Here is a 20582-nt window from a genome sequence, read left to right as displayed (position 1 = left end):
CCCTGAGCTAAAGCCCAGGACTGGCAAAAAAATTAATTAAAAAAAAAAAAAGCTAAAAACCAGCACCTCAGCCTAGAGTTTAAGCCCCATGACAAGCAAAGGAGGGGGTGGGGTAGAAACAGTCCAAGACAGAGACAGAGAGAGACAGAGAGGAAAACAAAACAGTAGAAGTAATAAAAGCCAAAAATCAGATATAAGCTGTGTTTTTGGTGGTTCATGCCTATAACCCTAGCTTACAAGTCCCAGTGCTGTCCCCCCAAAAGTGGGGGGCACAAGTTAATTTTTACTGAAGAAAGATTTATTTTGAATGGAGAGGATGAATATGGTCAAAGTACTTGATATGTATGTATGAAAAATAGAACAATGAAACCTGTTGAAATTATTTTAATAAGGAAGCAGGGGCATGAAGGAGAATAGAGAGATGGGGCATGTGTGGAAATGTGGTAATAAAACCCCTTTTATACCTGAAGGCATGCAAACAAAAAATGTTTATCAAGACTTAAATTGTTTTATCTTCTAAAACAATTTTCTCTAAACTAGTCTTTGTTGCAGACTCTAAAGTTGGAGTTCAAGGCTATTAGTTTTGCTTGCTTTGGTGGTACTGGGCTTGAGTTTGGTAGGCTTGTTTGGCATTCATTCCAGTTGAGTTGATTCACACCTCCAGCCTGTTTTTTGCTTGTTATTTTGAAGATGAGGTCTGGAAGAATCTTCTGCCAAGCAATCTTCAAACCTTTATCCTCTGGATCTTTCTGAGTACTTAGGATTTGTAGGTGTGGTTTGCTGGCACTTGCTAGTCACTTGAGAACTCTCTATTTCTCATGAATATATTAGATATGCATGTTAATAAATATCTTTCATTCATCACTTTCCTTACAGTGATCCTTTCCTAACCTCTAACCACCAACATGTTTCTGGGTAGTCAATGTTTCTTTTTGCTAAACACGCATACAATAATTAAGCCCCCAAAGTGAATCTCATTTATTTTATTTATTTATTTTTTTTGTGGGTCATGGGGCTTGAACTCAGGCTGGGCTCTGAGCTCTTCAGCTCAAGGCTATGGCCCGACCCTTGAGCCACGTCCCATTTCCTTTTCTAGATGTTAATTGGAGATAAAAGTCTCATGGCCTTTTGTGCCCTGGCTGGCTTTGATCATCAGATCTTAGCCTCCTAAGTAGCTAGGATTACAGGCGTGAGCCACAGCGCCTGGCTTCATCTCATTTTTTTAATTAAAAAATTATTAACATTGATTTTTACATCATATTTCAAATGACGTGTTTAACAAACAAGTATTCAAGAAGGGAACTTCTATATACAATCACTGGCACTTAGATTTCATTTTTTCTTTTACACAACTCAAGAACTGATCACAATGGATTTACAACGTGTTACCCCATGCTAGTAACTCTTGTCTGTATATCCTATTTAATTTTAAACATCGAACCATGACAAAGTAATTTTCTTGCATCTAAGGTGTACCAAGCCCTGGGGTGGTTATATGGGCAATTATTAAAGGGGGGGAAGAGAGGATGATGATGATGATGTGTGTGTATCCGCACCAAGTTCTGAACTCATGATCACGCGCTCTCAGCTTTCTTGCTCATGCCTGGTCACGCCTCCAGCTCAGCATTTTTCAGATTATGAGAGATGGAGTTTGGGGACTTTTCTGCTATGGCTGCTCTCCAACTGCGATCTTCCAGGGCTTAGCCTCCTGAATAGCCAGAATAGATAACAGGCTGCCAGGCTGGGGGAAAGTGACTTCTACTAGTGTTTTTGCGGCTCTATGGGATTAAACTACTATTAGAAACCGTCTGGTGCCACGTTCACGGTTTAGAGGCCCGGCAAGGTGGAGCCGCTGCACTTGGGGCCAGCTTGATCATGCCCAGAGTGCCAGCAGCTGAGAGCGCTGCGAGCTGGGCTGCCAAGGGGGAGAGGGCACGGGGTCTCGGTGCTTTGCTTTAGGGCAGCGCCAGTCTCTGTTTGGCAAGGGCGAGCTCTTGAATTTCCCAGATTCTTTCTTGAAAACTATGGAGCTCGGTTCCTAAAGCCAGGGAGGAGGGGGAGGAGGAGGCTGGAAGGAGCCCATCCCAGCCTTCCAGGAGCCTTTGGACTGAGACCGGGAGAAAAGAGGAGACAGGAAGGTGGCATTTGCTACAAATGGCCGGAGAAGCGGCGCGCCACCGCGTGGGGCAGGTAGGACGATCGGGAAGGGGGTTCCGGAAGAAGGTGGCGAGGTAGTTGGCGACTGCAGGCTGGCTCCCGCGGCCGCCCGCGCGTGCCCGGCCCGCGTCGCTCCGGCTCCACCCCCCGAGGCCCCGCCTCCGCCCACGGCCACGCCCACAGAGGAGGTGTGGCTTTCCAGAGGGGCGGAGCTCCGGCGGGGGCGGGCTCCTCGGCGGTGACAGCCGCGGCCCGCCACGTCCCGCACGTATCGCTCGGCCGCGGCGGGGAGCGCGAAGCTGGTGTCGGGGGCTCGGGCTCCTCGTGCAGAGCTCGGCATGAAGCTGGCGCGGCTGCTGCTCGGAGCCGCGGCGGGAGGCCCCGGCTTAGGGTGGCGCCTAGCGGGCCCCAGCGTCAGCCGCGGCCTTGCCTCCGACGCGAGCTCCGGGCCGGAGTCGGAACGCGGCGTTCCGGGCCAAGTAGACTTCTACGCGCGCTTCTCGCCGTCCCCGCTTTCCATGAAGCAGTTCCTGGACTTCGGTGAGTGCAGCCTGGGCCTCCGGCCTGTGTGCGGGCCGGGCCCCTGGGAGGTCGGGGCACGGGTGCTTCCCTCCGCCTCTTTCCTTTGCCTCGGTGCTTCCTTCCTGTCCCGGCGGGAGGGTCCGGGCGTCGGCGGGCCGCGTGAACCACTGGGAGCGAGGGTGCCTCGCGCTGCGGAGTTGCAAACGAGCGGGGAACCCGAGCGCGGCCCCGCCTCTCCGCGGCCGGTGCGCCCGCCGCTCCGGGCCTGCCGCCCCTCCAGGTGTCGCTCCTCCAGGTGTCGCCTTCCAGGCCTCCAGCTGGAGTTCCGCAGTGACGATCCGTGCCGTCGTGAGATGACTGCCTGCCAGTGGCGTGAGGTTAGGGAAACAAGTTCTAACCGGCCCAGTGTTTTCCTTGAAATGTTTTCCTCCCACGAGCAGGTTCATCAGCGACAGAGAAGTCGCGTACACGCGTAAAAGTGCGCGAGCGGAAGGGGTGGTTCAGTATACCGCTTTTCACCCCCCTTTTCCCAGGAGGGAGACGTTTGGCTTTTAATTTCTCATCCTGGGCAGTGGAAGCAAAGGGGAAAACAACATGCACTTTAAAACCCTGAAGTTTAAGTCGAATTTCAGTGTGCATTGGTGAGTGCTATCGGGTGACCACCATCCATAGTCTCTTGAAAGATAACTAGTCCTTAAAACTGTTTTACGCCCCGGCGAGCAAGATGGCCCACGCCTGTGATCCTAGCTACTGAGGAGGCTGGGATCTGAAGATCGAAGTTCAGAGCCGCTGGGGCAATATCTCCAATTAATCACTAAAAAACGAGGAGTGGGGCTGTGGATCAAGGGGTAGGCTGGTAGCCTTGAGCTAAAGAGCTCAGGGACAGCGCCCAGTGTTCAAGTCCCATCACCCCAACCCCCCCCAAAAAAACTGAAACAACAACCCCCCCCCCCAAAAAAAAAAAAGAAAGAAAAACCTGCTTCACAGTGGCAGGGTCTCCTCCTCCCTCAGGTTTTGTTTGTACTTTCAGATGACTGTTGTGTGGTGAAGGGATGAATTTGACCTGGGTCACAAGAAGTTTTTCTTTAATATAGTAATTCCTGCTGCTGACTGTAATTTTTGCTATTGTTGACTGCTAAAGTAGCAAGATTGGAATTAGTGTAGAATGCATTACTGAAATAATGACTTTTTTTTAGTGAAACTTTAAGGGCAGCTGGTCATTATTGTGGTTCTGTTCCTCTGGCCTGCCAGGTGACTGACTCCTGGGTTTTCACCTTGCTTTATGGGTTCTGATGTCCAGTGGGAACTTATTATTTTTCCTGTTGTTTGGTTTCAGGATCTGTAAATGCATGTGAGAAGACCTCATTTATGTTTCTGCGGCAGGAGCTGCCTGTTAGATTGGCAAATATAATGAAAGAAATAAGTCTTCTTCCAGATAATCTTCTCAGAACTCCATCCGTTCAGTTGGTACAAAGCTGGTAAGATTCCATCTTGTGTTTTCAGTTTCAGGGGATTTATGGGCTTTTTAAAAAGTTTAAGCCAATTTTTTTTTCTATTTAGGGGAGTCTTAAGGTAGTACCAGTAGTCCTTTTCCACATGTGTGTTGTGTGTGTGTGTGTGTGTGTATGTATGTGTATGTTATGAATGTATGAATGTGTATTTAGGTTTACTTTCCTTGTTCTGTTTTTTTTTAATTTAAGATATATGTTATTAAATCTGCAAGGATATTACAGAGAATTAGCCATCTTCAGGGCCTAGACAGTGTCCCTAAACTTCTGCTCAAGGTTAGTGCTCTATCACTTTTGAGCCACACCTCCATTTCCACTTTTCTGGTGGTTAATTTGGGATAAGATTTATGTCTTATGGACTTTCCTGCTCCTACAGGCTTCAAATCACTATCCTCAGATCTCAGCCTCCTGAGTAGCTAGGAATAGTGGCATGAGCCACTAGCAACAGACAAGCAACCATTTGTTGTTGGCCAAGTATATATATACTTTTCTTTTAATTCCTTCAGTAGCCTTCTAGGACTGCAGCTCAGATTTATGAATCACTATATATTGTGTCTATACATCACCAGAATGATGAATGTTAGAGGTGTTTAAATAATTTTTTTTTTTTTTTTGCCAGTCCTGGGCTTGAGCACAGGGCCTGAGCACTGTCCTTGGACTTTCTCAAGGCTAAAGCTCTACCACTTGAGCCTCAGCACCACTTCCGGCTCTTTTTTTCTATGTATGTGGTACCGAGGAATCGAACCCGGGTCTTCATGCATGCTAGGCAAGCACTTTAACCACTAGGCCAAACTCCTGGCCCCTGAATTAAATAATTTTAAATTACAAAAAGTTAAAACTTTTTTCTTCCAGGTTGTATTGTTTGGTGTACTGACCCTGGTCTTGAACTCAGGCCCTGGGTGCTATCGAAGAGCCTCTGTCTTCAAGGCTCTTGCACTTGAGCAACAACTCTACTCCAGCTTTTGAGTTGTCATTTGGAGAGCAGGCTCTCAGGGACTTTGCCTGCTTGACCTGGCTTCAAACTTCAGTTCTCAGATCTTAGCCCCCTAAGATTATATAGATATGAGCCACTGACACCTTATTTGTTTGGGTTTTTTGTTTGCTTTATTTTTTTTATTGGCATGTATTGATTGCACATATGAATAGGTTTAGTGTGATGATATTCTTTTACTGTGTGCACTCATGAAATGAAGTTTCTGGGCATCAGTGGCTCATGCCTGTAATTCTAGCTACTTAGGCTGAGATCTGAGGATTAGATTTGAAGCCAGCCCAAGCAGGAAAATCTGTAAGACTTTTATTGCCAGTTAACCACCAAAAAATCATTAATTGGAGCTGTGTGGCTCAAAATGGTAGAGTGCTATCCTTGAGCATAAAAGCTCAGCCACAGTGCCCAGGCCCTGAGTTCAAACCCCATGACTGACAAAAATCAAACCAACCCCCAAACAGAAAGGGTTTTTTTGTTTGTTTTTGGTGTTGTTGATTGTGGTACTTGAAGTCTGGGTCTGGGCATTGTCCCTAAACTCTTCAGCTCAAGACTACTGTCCTGTCCCTTGAGCCACAGCCAGTTTTCTGGCAGTTAATTGGGGATAAAAATCTCACGGACTTGAGTGCTTGGGCTGGCTTTGAACCGAGATCCTCAGTTCTTAGCTTCCTGAGTAGCTAGTATTACAGGCGTGAGCCACTGTACCCAGCTTAAGAGCTGAGTATTTTTTTTTACATTTTTTATTGTTATTATAAAGGTGATATACAAAGAGTTACAAATAAATCAGGTAATAAGTATATTCTTTTTCAAAATTAAGCCTTTTTTGTTTATTTGTTTGCCAGTTCTGGGGACTGAACTCAGGGCCTGAGCACTGTCCTTGGGCTTTCCTCAAGGCTAGTGCTCTACCACTTGAGCCACAGCATTAGCTCCAGCTTTTCTGTGTATGTGGTACCAAGGAACTAAACCTAGGTCTTTATGCAGGGTAGGCAAGCACTCTACCACTAGGCTGAACTCCTGGTCCCCAGAGTGAAGTCTTAAATGGGAATTTCTTTTTCTATTTTTTTTTTTTTTTTGCCAGTCCTGGACTTGAGCTCAGGACCTGAGCACTACCCTTGGGCTTTCTCAAGGCTCGAGCTCTACCACTTGAACCTCAGCACCACTTCTGGCTTTTTTTCTATGTAGGTGGTAATGAGGAATCGAACCTAGGTCTTTGTGCATGCTAGGCAGGCACTCTACCAATAGGACAAACTCCTGGCCCCTTAAATGGAATAATTTTAACCACATTAAATTTTCCAGTGATGATTCATGGAGATCTTCATTAATCTTTTTATAAGCATTATAGTTTGTAAGAAAGCTGACCTAACATTAATTTGAAATAGACAAAAGAAGTATGATTGTTACATATATCATAATTAGATGCTAGCTAGTTCAAATGTGGCACGATGGTGAATGTGTCTTAATAGGCATTGCTTTAGAAGTATCAAGAAATAGAAAGGAGAACATAGATTTTCTGAGGAAGCTTTTTCCTGTTTCTTAAAATTCTTCATTAAAGACTGCATAATCCTAATGGTTGAAATCTGTTCTTGTTCATCATGGAACAGATATTGGTATATCTCCTGAATAATTCGCTTTCTTGCCAATGTAAAGAAAAGGTATAAACAGAACAGCCGCTATCAGAATCACTTGACTATGGAAGGTAAAGTCTTGCTGAAGTGTGTTACTTGTCAGGAACAGCTTCCCAGATAGACATATAAATTCACAGAATTACATACAAATTCACAGAATTTACAGACACTTTCATTGCCCCTGGGTAAAGTTCTTGAACGAATCAGGACTTAAAACTGTTGAAAGGGGTAATCGAATGGTGGTGAGGTATTTTTAGCATTGGCCCTTGTAGTGTCTTTGATCTTGGTTGCATGACTTTGAGAAAATAAATTACCTTTTTTTTTTTCCCCTGTCATTTCTAAATACTTCGTTACCTTAAATTTTAAGATAAATTTAAGGACATTTTATGACTTTCATATTTTATTCAGTTTTGTTTTAAAAATATATATGGCATAGTATAGGTTTTGAAGAAGTATTTGTTGATTGAACCCAAATATCTCAAGTTTCAGGGCTAGAGACAGTTCAAGTAGTAAAGCTCTGCCAGGCCATTTAGATGAGAATCATGAACCCCAAGTACAAACCCTACTACCACTATTACTACTATAAAAATTAAATTAACACTTTTTTTGTACCATAACTCCAGCCCTGTTTATTGTTGGGGGATGAATTCTCACTTTCCTTCCCTGGGCTGGCTTCCAACCACTGTGACTTCCTGAAAGTAGCCAGGATTACAAGGGTGAACCACTGCAGTGTGCTAATATTAACGTTTTAAAGTGTTAACACCAGACTCTTAGATAAGCTGTTCTTTATTGAGTCTAAGACAGGCCATTTGCTCAAGATCACATAGTATTACAGATTCAAGTCTCATGATAGTATACTCTGTAAATATACATTAGGATTTAATAGATTTTAAAACTAACTTCTTAAAACTCATAAATCAAATTTGACCGATGATTTTTTTGTTTATTGAACTACAATTTTATAAATAACTAGGCAGGTGGTTTACCACTGAGCTACAATTCCTACGTCTGACCTGTTTTTAAAGACAAAAAATATGTACCTTCTCCTACTTTGTTCCAGTTGCTTTATTCAGATATGAATGTGTATAAAACTCCTATTTTAATAATAATTTATAGCAGTATTCTGCATTTTAAATTATAAAATGTTTAAAATAGGTTTTGAGGTAACATTCCTAATATTTAATTTTGGAATGGAGAAGAGCAAACCACTATTGATTTGCATTTTAGGTACATCCAGAGTCTTCAAGAACTTCTTGATTTTAAGGACAAAAGTGCTGAAAATGCTAAAACTATTTATGAGTAAGTACTCTAGTTGCACCTTACCCTAAACCCAGCTTTTAGACCTTCAAACATCATGTAAAAATTAATCTGCTATGCTTAAATTGGGGAAATTAAATAACTTTTAGATTCCCACTACTTTTGAACATCTGGTAGTATATGCGTTTAAAGCAGCATAAACAATGCAGGTGACAAAATCAGCGAGCTGAGGATAGATACAGATGCTTCAACTTTCTCTTTACACATGAAAAGCCAAAGTTCTACTGTGATGATCAATAAAGGTGTACGGTTTGGGCTGTTGAGAGAATAGATACCTCCCTCTAATCATGGCCATGTGCAAATGCTTCCTAAATAAGCTGAGGTTTTCCATTATTAAATAAAAGTCGAAGCTGGGTATGGTGACTCAGGCCTTTAATCCTCACTACTCAGGATGCTGAGATCTGAGAATCACAGTTTGAAGCCAGCTCAGGTCCGTGAGACTCTCATCATCAATTAACTGTCCAAAAGCTGGAAGTGGAGCTATATCTTAAGTGGAGAAAGCTAGTTTAATCACAAAAGTGCAAGGACAGTACTCAGGCCTAAGTTCAAACCCCAGGACCAGCACATACACAGAAACATAAAAAGTTGCAAGTCTGTATTTTCACTATAAAACTCCCAATTTTGAAGGGTTGGTTTGAAGGATTAGTTTGTAATACTGGGTGACAACAACAAAACAAAATACCATGTCTATGGACCAGTGATTTACAAAATAACCAATTTCCTAACATGCCAGAATTGATAAATCCTGGTAGTCACCTCACTACCCATAATGATCTTACAGATATCCGAATGGCCCTTGGTAATTTTTTGTTGTTGTTGTTGTTATTATTGTTGGTCGTGGAGCTTGACCTCTGGGCCTGGGCACTGTCCTTGACCTCTTCCAGTCAAGGCTAGCGCTCTATGACTTTGATGTCCAGGCTGCCTTAAAACTGTGATCCTCAGATCTTGGCCTTCTGAGTAGCTAGGATTACAGGTGTGAGCCACCAGTGCACGGCAGCCCTTTGTATTTTGATCTTTATGGAGTATGCTTTCTCTACTAGCTCTTACTCTGGAATACAGCCTCCGTAATATGCTCTCAGATGACTTTAGTTAATAAAGGATAAGGAAAACAACCCATTTACAGTTATATTATGTGGCAGTCTTAATCTTAAGAAGTCAAGAATTAAATTGTGAAAGTCTCTATTTTGGAAGTCCTTAATTACTTCTTGGTAGATCTGGTATAGTTGATAATCTGAAATAAATTGCAGTTTAGAAAAATGTGTCTTGATGTCTTTCTTACTGAACTAATGGTTTCTAGTCTACCATTGTTGGTTAAGTTTATACTTTAGTAATAAACTCATTTGTCACAGTATTTGGATGCCTTGACAGACAGGTTTGTTTAGCTTTACAGATACTGTGATACGGATCAGAAACCGACACAATGATGTCATTCCCACAATGGCACAGGGTGTGACTGAATACAAGGAAAGCTTTGGAGTGGACCCCGTTACCAGCCAGAATGTTCAATACTTTTTGGATCGATTCTATATGAGCCGCATTTCAATTAGAATGCTACTCAATCAACATTGTAAGTTTCCTGAAGCCAAGAGAAACATTTAGAAATGTTTGTTGGTATTTTAAATTTATTCAGACATTTATACCAAATATCTGCTGGTATACTCAAAATTAATTTAACTATCCTTAAAAAAATTTTTTTTTCCTGCTTATTAAGGAAAGTGTAGAGCCAGGAGTGTAGCCTAGTGGTAGAGTGCTCGCCTAGCATGCATGAAGCCCTAGGTTTGATTTCTCGGTACCACATACTAAGAAAAAGCCAGAAGTGGTGCTGTGGCTCAAGTGGCACTAGCCTTGGGCAAAAGTATCTAAGGGCAGTGCCCAGGCCTTCCCCAGGACTAAAAAAAAGTGTAAGTAGATTTCTACAAAGCAGATTATTTTTAATGGTAAACTAAATTAACTTATTAGAAAAAAAAGGACATGTCATCTTGAATGAGTCAGTTGCTTTTACAAATAGTTTTGAGTAGGCTGATTTTTTAAAATAAAAAATGTTCTTGTTTTTTAATTTGGGCAAGTAATTTCACTTGGGATACACATATACATCTATAATTTTAAAGACAAAATTACTTGGTAATTTCTTGTGAAATTCACATGTTATTATTAGCAGTTTTGGGTAAAAGGTGTTTCACTGTGACATTTCCATACTTGCATATAGTGTAACTTTCTCTATCACACTCCTTATATCCTTTAAAATAATTTCAACAGGTATTGTTCTACTTCCTACAATGCTTATGAACTATTTTGACTATATTCACCTTTCTTTACTGTCTCCATCTGCCCTCCTCACTTGCCCTGGTACCAACCCCTCTATCATAGCCTATTTCTACTTCCTGCCACTTTTTGGGTTTTAGTATATTACACAACAGGGTTTTTGTTGTTCTTTTGTTTTGTTTGGGCATTGCCCTTAAACTTCTTTTGCTCAAGGCCAGCTCTCTACCACTTGAGCCACAGCTCCACTTCAGGCTTTTTCTGAGTAATTTGTTGGAGATAAGAGTCTCTTGGACTTTCTTGCCCAGGGTGACTTCAATGATCTTCAGCTCCCATCCTCCTCAGTAGCTAGGATTATAGGTGTGAGCCACTGGCACCCAGTTCCCCAAAAGGGCTTTACTATGTCATTGCATACCTTCATATATTATATTTTAGTTAGATTAATCCCCCTCTATTGCTCTCTTTCCCTACCCTTCCTTCCCCCTTATTGTTTGCCAGCTTTCAGTGAGTCTCCTGGGCTATCTTCATGTGATTTTTATATTATTTGTCCTCCATCTTTATTGAATATGAGTACTATTTTTTATTACATCATATTTCAAATGACGTGTTTAACAAACAAATGAGTACTATTCTTATGCTTAAGGAACATATTTGTTCTGTTTATATCACTTAGGGAAACAATTCAAATCTGGAAAAGGACATTCAGCAGATATGCTTACTTTTTCATTTATTTTTATTTCTAATAGCTTTACTGTTTGGTGGAAAAGGAAGTCCTTCTCATAGAAAACACATTGGAAGCATAAATCCAAACTGCAATGTGGTTGAAGTTATTAAAGGTATTCTTTCATTTCTAAAAGGATGCAGAAATCCAAATGTTGAGTGTTATTTTTGCTATTGAACCATCTGTGTCATTAGATAAAATGTTTAGGAGCAAATATGTGGGTTTTTAAGTCCCTTATAACATTAGTTGTTCATTATATATAAGATGAATGTTGATAGATTTTTTTTTAAGTAAAGTTTAGTGATACAATTTAGTGTTATCTGTTTCCCCTCCCTAAAATTTAGATACCTAGTTTCCTCTAAGTCCTTACATTAGGGACAATAATTCATAGCCGTTCGTACTTTCCACGCTTTTTTATATTTATATGCCCATCCACAACCAAAATTATTGGCTTTACATTTTTGTTGTTTTTAGAAACAACAAAAGTCTACTGATATTTTGCTCTGTCAATGCATATTCTTTTTTTGCCTGTCCTGGGGCTTGAATCAGAGCCTGGGCACTGTCCTTAAGACACTTTTTTTTTTTTATCAAAGCTAGCACTCTTTCACATGAGCCACAGCACTACTTCCAGCTTTTTCTGTGTATCTGGTACCAAGGAATCAAACCCAGGGCTTTGTGCATGGTAGGTGAGTACTGTACCACTAGGCCAAACTCCTGGCCCTCCCCAAGCTTCTGAGTAGCTATGTAGAATGTTATTAGTATATGTTAATCTGCTCTCTTGTTGAGATAAACTTGGGCTATTTTCATTTTTCCCCCCTGAAGCCAGAAGTACTACAGTGAATGTGTGTGTGTGTGTATGTGTGTGCCCATGTCCATATATATATATATATATATATATATATATATATATATATTTATGTATATATGTATATATATGTGAGTGTTGATTTGTTTTCCTGGTCTGGGATTTGAACTCAGGCTTTAAAGATTTGTGCTTGGTTGCTATGCTTGTTTATGGTCTTCTAATATCTGAACCATATTTGCAGCTGACGTTTTACTGATTGTTTTTTGGAGATGGAATCTTGAGGCTTTTCTATCCAGGCTGACTTTAAACCATAGTCCTTCAGATCTCAGACTCCTGAATAGCTACCAGCACTCAGCTTATACTGATTTCTGTTACTACTTTATAAGAAAATATTTCTAGTATTGAAAACATTTATAAGCATTTAAAATTGGATATCTCAAAAAAAAAGGAAAATGGATTAACAATACTTATTCTAAGCTTTCCCCAGCTGTTTTTGATAAATATATTGTAAAGAATTTCTTTTGTCTGCTTTTTTTTGTTTCTTTTATGGTCTGTTTTTCTGTATAGATGTTATTTTTGTCATTTTTCTTTTGTAGCTGTTAGGTATTGTCATATGAAAGACTTTTACCACCTACCCTAAGATTGGAAAAGTGTTATGTTTTCCTGTAAAGAATTTTTAAGTTTTCATTTGTCAGTATAGTTATCTTACTGCATGAAACATAAGTACATTTATTTAATGCTTTCTTGTTTTGTTTTGATTCATACTAGATGGCTATGAAAATGCTAGGCGTCTTTGTGATTTATATTATATTAACTCTCCTGAACTAGAACTTGAAGAACTAAATGGTAAGCCTGCCTGGTGGTGTCCTTTCCTCAGTGATTAGTGTTAAGCCACTTGACAAGAAATCATACTAGAGTTAAATTACTTTTGCTGGAGAAGGACTTTTTCATCAACTTTTCACTGGTTACAAAGGCATGAACAGTCATACGGAATACATATATGTAACACAAACATATACATATATGTATGTGTAGTTAGATTTCTTATGAAAAGCATTTTAACTTTTTCTGCTCAATTTTCCTTATTTAATAGATAACTTTGATTCTTTGATTATTTTTAGTCACAGAAAAGATGGTACCAAGAAAATTTCATTTGACTTTTGTATACTCTTCAATAACACAAGGGTTATCCATTTTTTTCAACTCCTTAAATTGTTAACCATTTTTATTGTTGAAGTCAGGTGATTAGGTGTGTAAAAGGAAAAAATGATGCTCATCTATTTGAATCTGTTTCTTGCTAGTGGTCTTTCCTTTACCCTGACTAGTGCCTTTTGGGGAAAAAAAATGGCTTCATTCTCTTGGAAGGAGATTGATGGGGTTCAGTGTTTTCCTGGAGGTATGGTAGTTTGACAGAGAAGGAAAGCATTTCCTAGGTTTAGATGATAGGTTAAGAAGGTAGTGGGAAGAATAAAATGAAACAGGCTTTTCTTAAGCCATATGTTTATCCTCAGAGTAGGAGAGAAGCAGAGGAAGTTACCAGTTGAAAATAGAATTTCTTAGTGGTTTTCTAAAGCTATATTGATCTTTGATTCACAGTGGCACCACTTAGTGAGTCAGAATCACAATGTACACATGACAGCTGGGGAGGCTGAACTGCTATGGGCAGTGTTCAAATGCCCCATTCTTGTTCCCAAGGGCTAGTTTACTCAGAGGAGAGCCTGATTATTGGTTGAATTAGAGTTGATTTATTGGTGCAATTATTCTAAAGTATGATGAATTGTTCCTTTTCTGTACTAAAGGTTTATTTTATGCACACATAGCCTTCCCCCCTCCATTTGCCTCTAACTGGGCTTCTGTTAAATGCTTGAGTGTAGAATTTGTGCTTCTTGAGAAATCAATGCTGGCATAACACCTTTTTAATACATGGAAATGTCTGAAATAAGGTAGACAGTGTTTTACCCAGGTGACACATTCAGAAAACTGGAAAATAGCTTTTTCTTTAAAGCCTCTCTTTGGAAAGTATAATCTCTATATAAAGATGGAGTGTCCTTTCAAAGACTTGCCACAAAGAAAAGTAAGAGAGGATGGATTGGTTAACTTGTTAGGCTGGATTGTAAGGAATGGCCACAGGGCTCTGTCATTGTCAGCTGTAAATGTTTATGAGAGTGGGGTTTAAACATTAGTATTGTGAAGAGAGGGTGTGACAGTTCTTACCGAATAATACTGTCTTCCATAATTAACATTTTCTTTCATCACTACACATTTTTTTCTTGAAAATGCTGTGAGCACATCTCTCTGTACTTTCATATTTTTCTCTTCTGCTCTGTAGCAAAATCACCAGGACAGCCAATACAAGTGGTTTATGTACCATCCCACCTCTATCACATGGTGTTTGAACTTTTCAAGGTTTGTAAAATGGTATTGCATTACCTCTATCAACCCTTGCCTCAGGATAGGAATCTACTCTGTGAGTCAGATATTCCTTTGGGTTCTCCTGCTTCCTTAAAATAGGCCATTTCATATCATTTTTATGTAACATTGCTAGGGATGAGCCTTTTGTTAACATGATAGGAATCTCCAAATAGTAGTGTTGAGCCCAGATTTGACTTCACTTAATGTGTGACTTGTCCTGTAGGTTGCTTAAGCCCTCTGAGTCTGTTTCCTCTTCTGTAAAACAGGGATAATTCTGTCTACTATTATTTGTGAAGAGTGGGAGTATCATACTAAGTGACCAGCACAGTAGCAGCAGATTATAGGTGCTTGTACAATCTAAAAATATATAGAAGGTTGATTCTTTTCTACCATTGAGCCCCATTGATAAGCATGCCTTTTCCCCCCTCCCTGAGAAAGTCATTTCTATTAGGCTTGGTGGTACATACCTAGAATCCAAGCTGGTGGGAAAGCAGAAGCAAGAAGATCTGGAATTTGAGACCAGCTCAGACACAATTAGCAAGACCCTACCTACTGAAGAAATGAAACATAAAAATGAAAGACTAGAGTATGGCAAGGGTGGCTCATATGGCAGAGAGCTTGCCTAACAAGCATGAGGCCTTGGTTCAGTCCTCTATACTATCATACAAAAAAAAAATCAAAATCAAGTCAAGTCATTTATATTGAATTACAGAGCTTATGTTACTATATTTGCTCTTTACAACAAAATTTGAAAACTAAGCCGGAGTATCGGTGGGCTCACGCCTATAATCCTAGCTGCTCAGGAGGCTGAGATCTGAGGATCAAGGTTCCAAGCCAGCCTGGGCAGGAAAGTCAGTGAGACTCTTTATCTTGAAATGATCACAGAAAAAACCTGAAGTGGGGCTGTGGCTCAATGGTAGAGCACTAGCCTTGAGCAAAAGAAGCTCGGGGGACACTGTCTAAGCCTTGAGTTTAAGCCCCAGGACCAGCACAAAAATTGTTAAGAACAAAATAAAATTCTGCTGATAATGTTGAGAGGTCTCTTGCTGTCTAGTGAAACCTTCTGGTTGTCCAGACAGTGGTGATGAGTAGCACCCATCTCTGTGGCTGAACAGAACGCTCCTGAATCAGACAGACACTTGTTTTTCAGAGGAGCAGTAGCTTTCTGTCTGATGACACAAAAGAAAAATGTATTAAGACACAGAAAAATCTCTCAGAAAGCAAGGGTTCAACAATGATTCATTCTAAGACAATAAGAATATATCTAATATCAGTGGTAGAATTTCAGTGGTAGAATAAGTAGCACTTGACACAAAATATTAAAGCTGTTTTTCTCTTGAAATGTCTTTTCCACAATGACTTGTGCTGTATAGTGCTTAATAGAATTCCATATTTTATAATGTTTTACAAAAGCCAGTTAACAGTAGAACCTAATATTAAACTGCCTTTGATAGAGTAGATGCAGTCTCCTCTGGGATGTTTGTTCTTGTTTCCAAATTAAGCCCAGATGTTTGCTTTTTTTTTTTTTTAACATTTTTTTTAAGCAGGTTCTACTCCAGTGCTGTGTGTTAAGTCGATAGTGTTTAATGATTACATGTTGAAATTAATCAAAAAGTTTTATAAATATCCTTAGTTTCAAGTCATTGGTAAGAGAAGTAATCATTGTAAGACCATTGCTATGCTGCTACTGTATGAAAAATATAATTTTCTCGTTAATTGTGGTGTTACATCTCTGTGGGAGATGCAAGCATGGGGCTCTGTCTGAGAAATAACTCATGCAACAAAGGCTGGACATAGCTCATGTGTAGAGCTTTTGTCTAATAAGCACAAGTCTGAATTCAAGTCCCAGTACACCAGAAAAAGAACAAAGGAAGGAAAGAGAGAAGGGAGGGAATTTGGCTAACTGGTTCTTAAAAGATAAGTTATGCTCATTATGTAATAAAATTATAACAGTGGACAGAATTTCCTGCTCTAATATAAATTAGTTAAAGGTGTTTAGAAGACTAGTTTTGGAAAACAAGTGAATCTTGATTTGAGTCTTCACATCAAAACACCCTACAAATCCTCTAAAATTAACTCAGCTTTCTTAATAAAGTAACTGTGGCTATAAAATTACTGTTCCTTGGCATACTTCTGTTGGTATTGATTTTAAGTTCATATAGTACATATGTTTTTGAAAATTAAAATTAGTGTCTTTTCTTCCAAAGTTGTATTTTTAGTGTAACCCTAATATATTTCAGAATGCAATGAGAGCAACTATGGAGCACCATGCTGACAAAGGTGTTTATCCTCCTATTCAAGTTCATGTCACGCTGGGTAATGAGGATTTGACTGTGAAGGTAAGGTGTTTGTTTTCTAAGTTAATGGACAGGCATGCAAAGATAACCATACCCATATTTTCTGGAAGATGTAATTCTTCCCATGGGAAAGAAATCTAGTCTACAATTAATAAACACATTGCTTCATTTATCTTGCAGATTATACAATTACCTAGAGTCTCAGTCTATTCTGGTTCCTAATCCAGGTGATTAAGTTGAAGTATATCTGAAGACAATTTAGTCATTATCATAAATAGCTACTTTTTTTTTTTTTTGCTGGTCCTGGGGTTTGAACTCAGGGCCAGGGCACTACCCTTGAGCTTTCTAAAGACTAGTGCTTTACCATTTGAGCCATAGCACCACTTCCAGCTTTTTCTATGAATGTGGTACCAAGAAATCAAACCCAGTACTTTGTGCATGCTAGCTAGGCAAACACTCTACCACTAGGCCACACTCCTGGCTGAATATCTACTTTTTAAATTAAAAAAAATTTTTTAAAGAATTTATTAACATTGATTTTTACATTATATTTCAGATGACATGTTTAACAAACAAGTATTCAAGAAGCGAATCTCTATATACAGTCACTGGCACTTAGTTTTTAGAACATAATCAAAATTAGGGTAAGGGTTTGTATATCATAGATATACATTAAACTATGTAATAAAACATTATGTCTGTAGAGTCATAGGTTTGTATGTCTGTGTAGTTGTGTTTATCTCCAAAATTTTTTTTTCATATATTTTTATTATAATTAATAGAAGGGTTACATTATATTCACCAGATGGTGCATTACTTCACAAACATTGATACCCTTTCTCAGTCTTGGTCCCCATTTCCCTCCCCCCACCCTCACCCCTCATCTTGGTTCCCCCTTCCCTATCTGATTTCAAATAAACATATATACAATATATCAGAGAACAAGGTAAAATACTGCAATATAAGATAACCAAGAAACAGCAAAAGAGATGATGGATAACATAGTACATCGAGAACAACAATCACTTCCTTATATGGCTTTTGTTTCTATATCCTGGAGGTCCTTTCATTTAGCATCATTCTATATGGCCTTATGTATCTAGGTTTTGCTCTATTGTGAATCTCTGCTAGGAGAGCCCAAGGTTTCTACTGATTATGACGAATGAGGGAAACCATTGAGCCTAACTTCCTTTGAGTCTGGCTTACTTCACTTAATATGATTTTTTCTAAGTCTTTCCATTTCCTTACAAATGGGACGATGTCATTCTTTCTGACAGCAGCATAGAATTCCATTGTGTATAAATACCACATCTTGTTGATCCACTCATCAACTGAGGGGCATCTGGGTTGGTTCCATACCTTTGCTATGGTAAATAGTGCTGTATTGAACATTGTGCTAGTGGATTTAGTATGCCCTTGTTTCTGGACAATTGGGTAAATGCCAAGTAGTGGAACTGCTGCGTCATAGGGGAGCTCTATGTTTAGTCTTTTGAGGAACTGCCATATTGCTTTCCATAGTGGTTGAACAAGTTTACACCCCCACCAACAGTGTAGTAGAGATCCCTTCTGTCCACATCCCCGCCAGCATCTGTTGTTGTTAGATTTTTTTGATCAGGGCCTTTTTTTTTGCCAGACCTGGGGCTTAAACTCAGGGCCTGACCACTGTCCTTGGGCTTTTTCCTCAAAGCTAGCACTCTGCTACTTGACCCATGGCACCACTTCTGGCGTTTTCTAAGTATGTGGTACTGAGGAATCGAACCCCGGTCTTTGTGCATACTAGGTAAGCACTCTACCACTAGGCCAAACTCCCAGCCCAAAATACTTCTTAAAGACAGGTGCTGGTGGCCCATGCCTGTAAACCTAGCTACTCAAGAGGCTGAGATCTGAGGGTCATAGTTGGAAGCCAGCCAGCTCTGGCAGGAAAAATCCATGAGGCTTGTCTTTAAGTACTAACCTTGAGCAAAGTATCTCAGGGACAGCACCAACTCCTGAATTCAAGCCCCAGGACCAGAAGTAAAAAATAAAAAACAAACCCAGACTTTTCAATCTACTGTGTTTCATTTGATCCTCATTAACAGCTCCTCAGGAGCGCAGATAATTTTTACTCTGTTTCACAGAAGAGGAAACCAAGAGTGATTAGCTCAGGATCCTATAGGGGATAATGCCATAAGATGGGAAATCCATTCTGTTGACCCGAGTCCTCTGCTTCTCACTACCTGGTTCAGATAACCTAGTTTAGAGTATATGTTTCTCTTTTACGTATTTCTTCCGCTTATTACTTTTGTATTTTGAAAGAGTATTGTGATAATACTATTTTTGAAATAGCAAGTGCCAGTTTTCTGAGATGGTAGTTGAGGAATTGATTCTTTCAGTCTTTTTCCCCCCCAGGGTATTTGTACCCCAGTCCCGAGGATCAGTCTTCTGCACTGTTTCAGTGTTGGATTTCTTACAGGAAATTGGGTTGAAAATAGTCATCTTGCAGAATTTTGAAGTGACCTATTCCTTATTTAAAGTTACTTACAAGATCATGCTATCAGCCGGGTGCGGGGGCTTGTGCTTGTTAATCCTAGCTACTCAGGAGGCTGAGATCTGAGGACTGCAGTTCAAAGCTAGCCTGGGGACTACAAAACCCAAGAGACTCTTATCTCCAAGTTAATCACTAGAAAACAGGAAGTGGGACTGTGACTCAAGAGTAGGACAGTAGCTTTGAGCTGCAGAGCTCAGGGATAGAACCCAGGCCAGAGTTCAAGCCCCAAGACTCCCCCCACCTCCCCAAAGATCATGCTACCATCTACTATTTTCATCACTCCAAAGGAAGTCTCAATACTTTCTCCATTTCCATCTTATGCCAGTCCTTGACAAGCACTAATCTGTTTGCCTATTTGCTCTCTGTAGACAGCCCTTTTCTAGACATTTCATAAAAATACAGTATGGTCTCATTTTTTGTTTTTTTGTTTTTGCTAATTCCTAGGGCTTGAATTCAACTTAGGCACTGCCCCCCCCCCACATCTCTCTCTCTCAATTTTATTGTCAGGGTGATGCATAGAGGGGTTACAGTTACATTCATCAGGTAGTGGGTACATTAATTCTTGAACATTGTTACCCCTTCCCATATTTTTCTCCCATTTTCCCCTGTTCCCACCCCCCCACTCATCTTGTTTTTCCCTTCCCTTCCCTATTTCAAATAAACAAATAAACATATTCAGTATACGAGGTATCAAAGTCAGATACAGTAAAAACATGAGAGAAACCATAAGAGGAAAAAAGAAGAAACAAATAACTTTACATAATGCATTAAGAACAACAATCACAAAGATAAACCTGCTCAAGGCTAGGGCTCTACCACTGTGGCCACAGCACCACTTCTATTTTTTTCTGAGTAGTTTATTGGAGATAAGAGTTTCACAGACTTTATTGCCTGGGCTGGCTTCAAACCACGATCCTCAGATCCCAGCCTCCTGAGTAGTAGTACAGGCATGAGCTACCAGCACCTGGCAGTATATGGTCTTTTGTGGCTGGTTTCTTCCACAAAGTGTAAAGTTACAGCATGCATCAGTAGTGCATTCTTTTGTCTGAAGAGCACTCCATTTGATGGGTATCACATTTCATTATCCATCAGTTGACAGGTATTTGTTTTGTTACCATTTTTTTGAGTTATGAATAAGACTGATGAACATTCATATGTAAGTTTTAGTGTAAAGATATGTTTCAGTCTTCATAGATATTTTGGAGGTAATATATGAGTTGAATCATAGGTAACTCTGTACTTTTATGAGGAACTTCTAAACTGTTTTCCAAAGTGACTGTGGTCCTTTACATTCCCATCAGCAGTATATCAAAGTTCCAATTTTTTCCATATCCTGTCAGCATTTTTTTTTCTGTCTCTGATCACCATTTTTTTAAAAAACTAGTCCTGGACTTGCCTAAGCACTGTCCTTGGGCTTTCTCAGGGCTAGAGCTCTACCATTTGAGCCACA

General features: G+C 40.0%; 1 protein-coding gene across 3 annotated transcripts in view; it reads left to right on the top strand.

Annotated features, from left to right (window-relative positions):
• The first annotated feature begins 2443 nt into the window (after positions 1–2443).
• Positions 2444–20582, top strand: part of Pdk1 (pyruvate dehydrogenase kinase 1) — a 28160-nt gene continuing 10021 nt past the window's right edge. The window contains exons 1-8 of one of the 3 annotated variants that reach the window (XM_090342625.1): positions 2445–2697; positions 4016–4157; positions 8022–8093; positions 9494–9678; positions 11117–11206; positions 12665–12742; positions 14226–14302; positions 16549–16647. In XM_090342625.1, the coding sequence (XP_090198751.1) occupies positions 2496–2697; positions 4016–4157; positions 8022–8093; positions 9494–9678; positions 11117–11206; positions 12665–12742; positions 14226–14302; positions 16549–16647 (945 nt within the window). In that variant the 5' untranslated portion in view covers positions 2445–2495. Of the gene's footprint in view, positions 2698–2730; positions 3321–4015; positions 4158–8021; positions 8094–9493; positions 9679–11116; positions 11207–12664; positions 12743–14225; positions 14303–16548; positions 16648–20582 lie in introns of those variants that run through there. The other 2 variants (XM_090342627.1, XM_090342626.1) reach the window with 2 other exon arrangements.

The sequence above is a fragment of the Megascapheus bottae genome, chromosome 12 (genome assembly GCF_031878675.1).
Source record: "Megascapheus bottae isolate mThoBot1 chromosome 12, mThoBot2.hap1, whole genome shotgun sequence".
Taxonomy (NCBI): Eukaryota; Metazoa; Chordata; class Mammalia; order Rodentia; family Geomyidae; genus Megascapheus; species Megascapheus bottae.
This window is presented reverse-complemented; position numbering and strand designations above follow the sequence as displayed.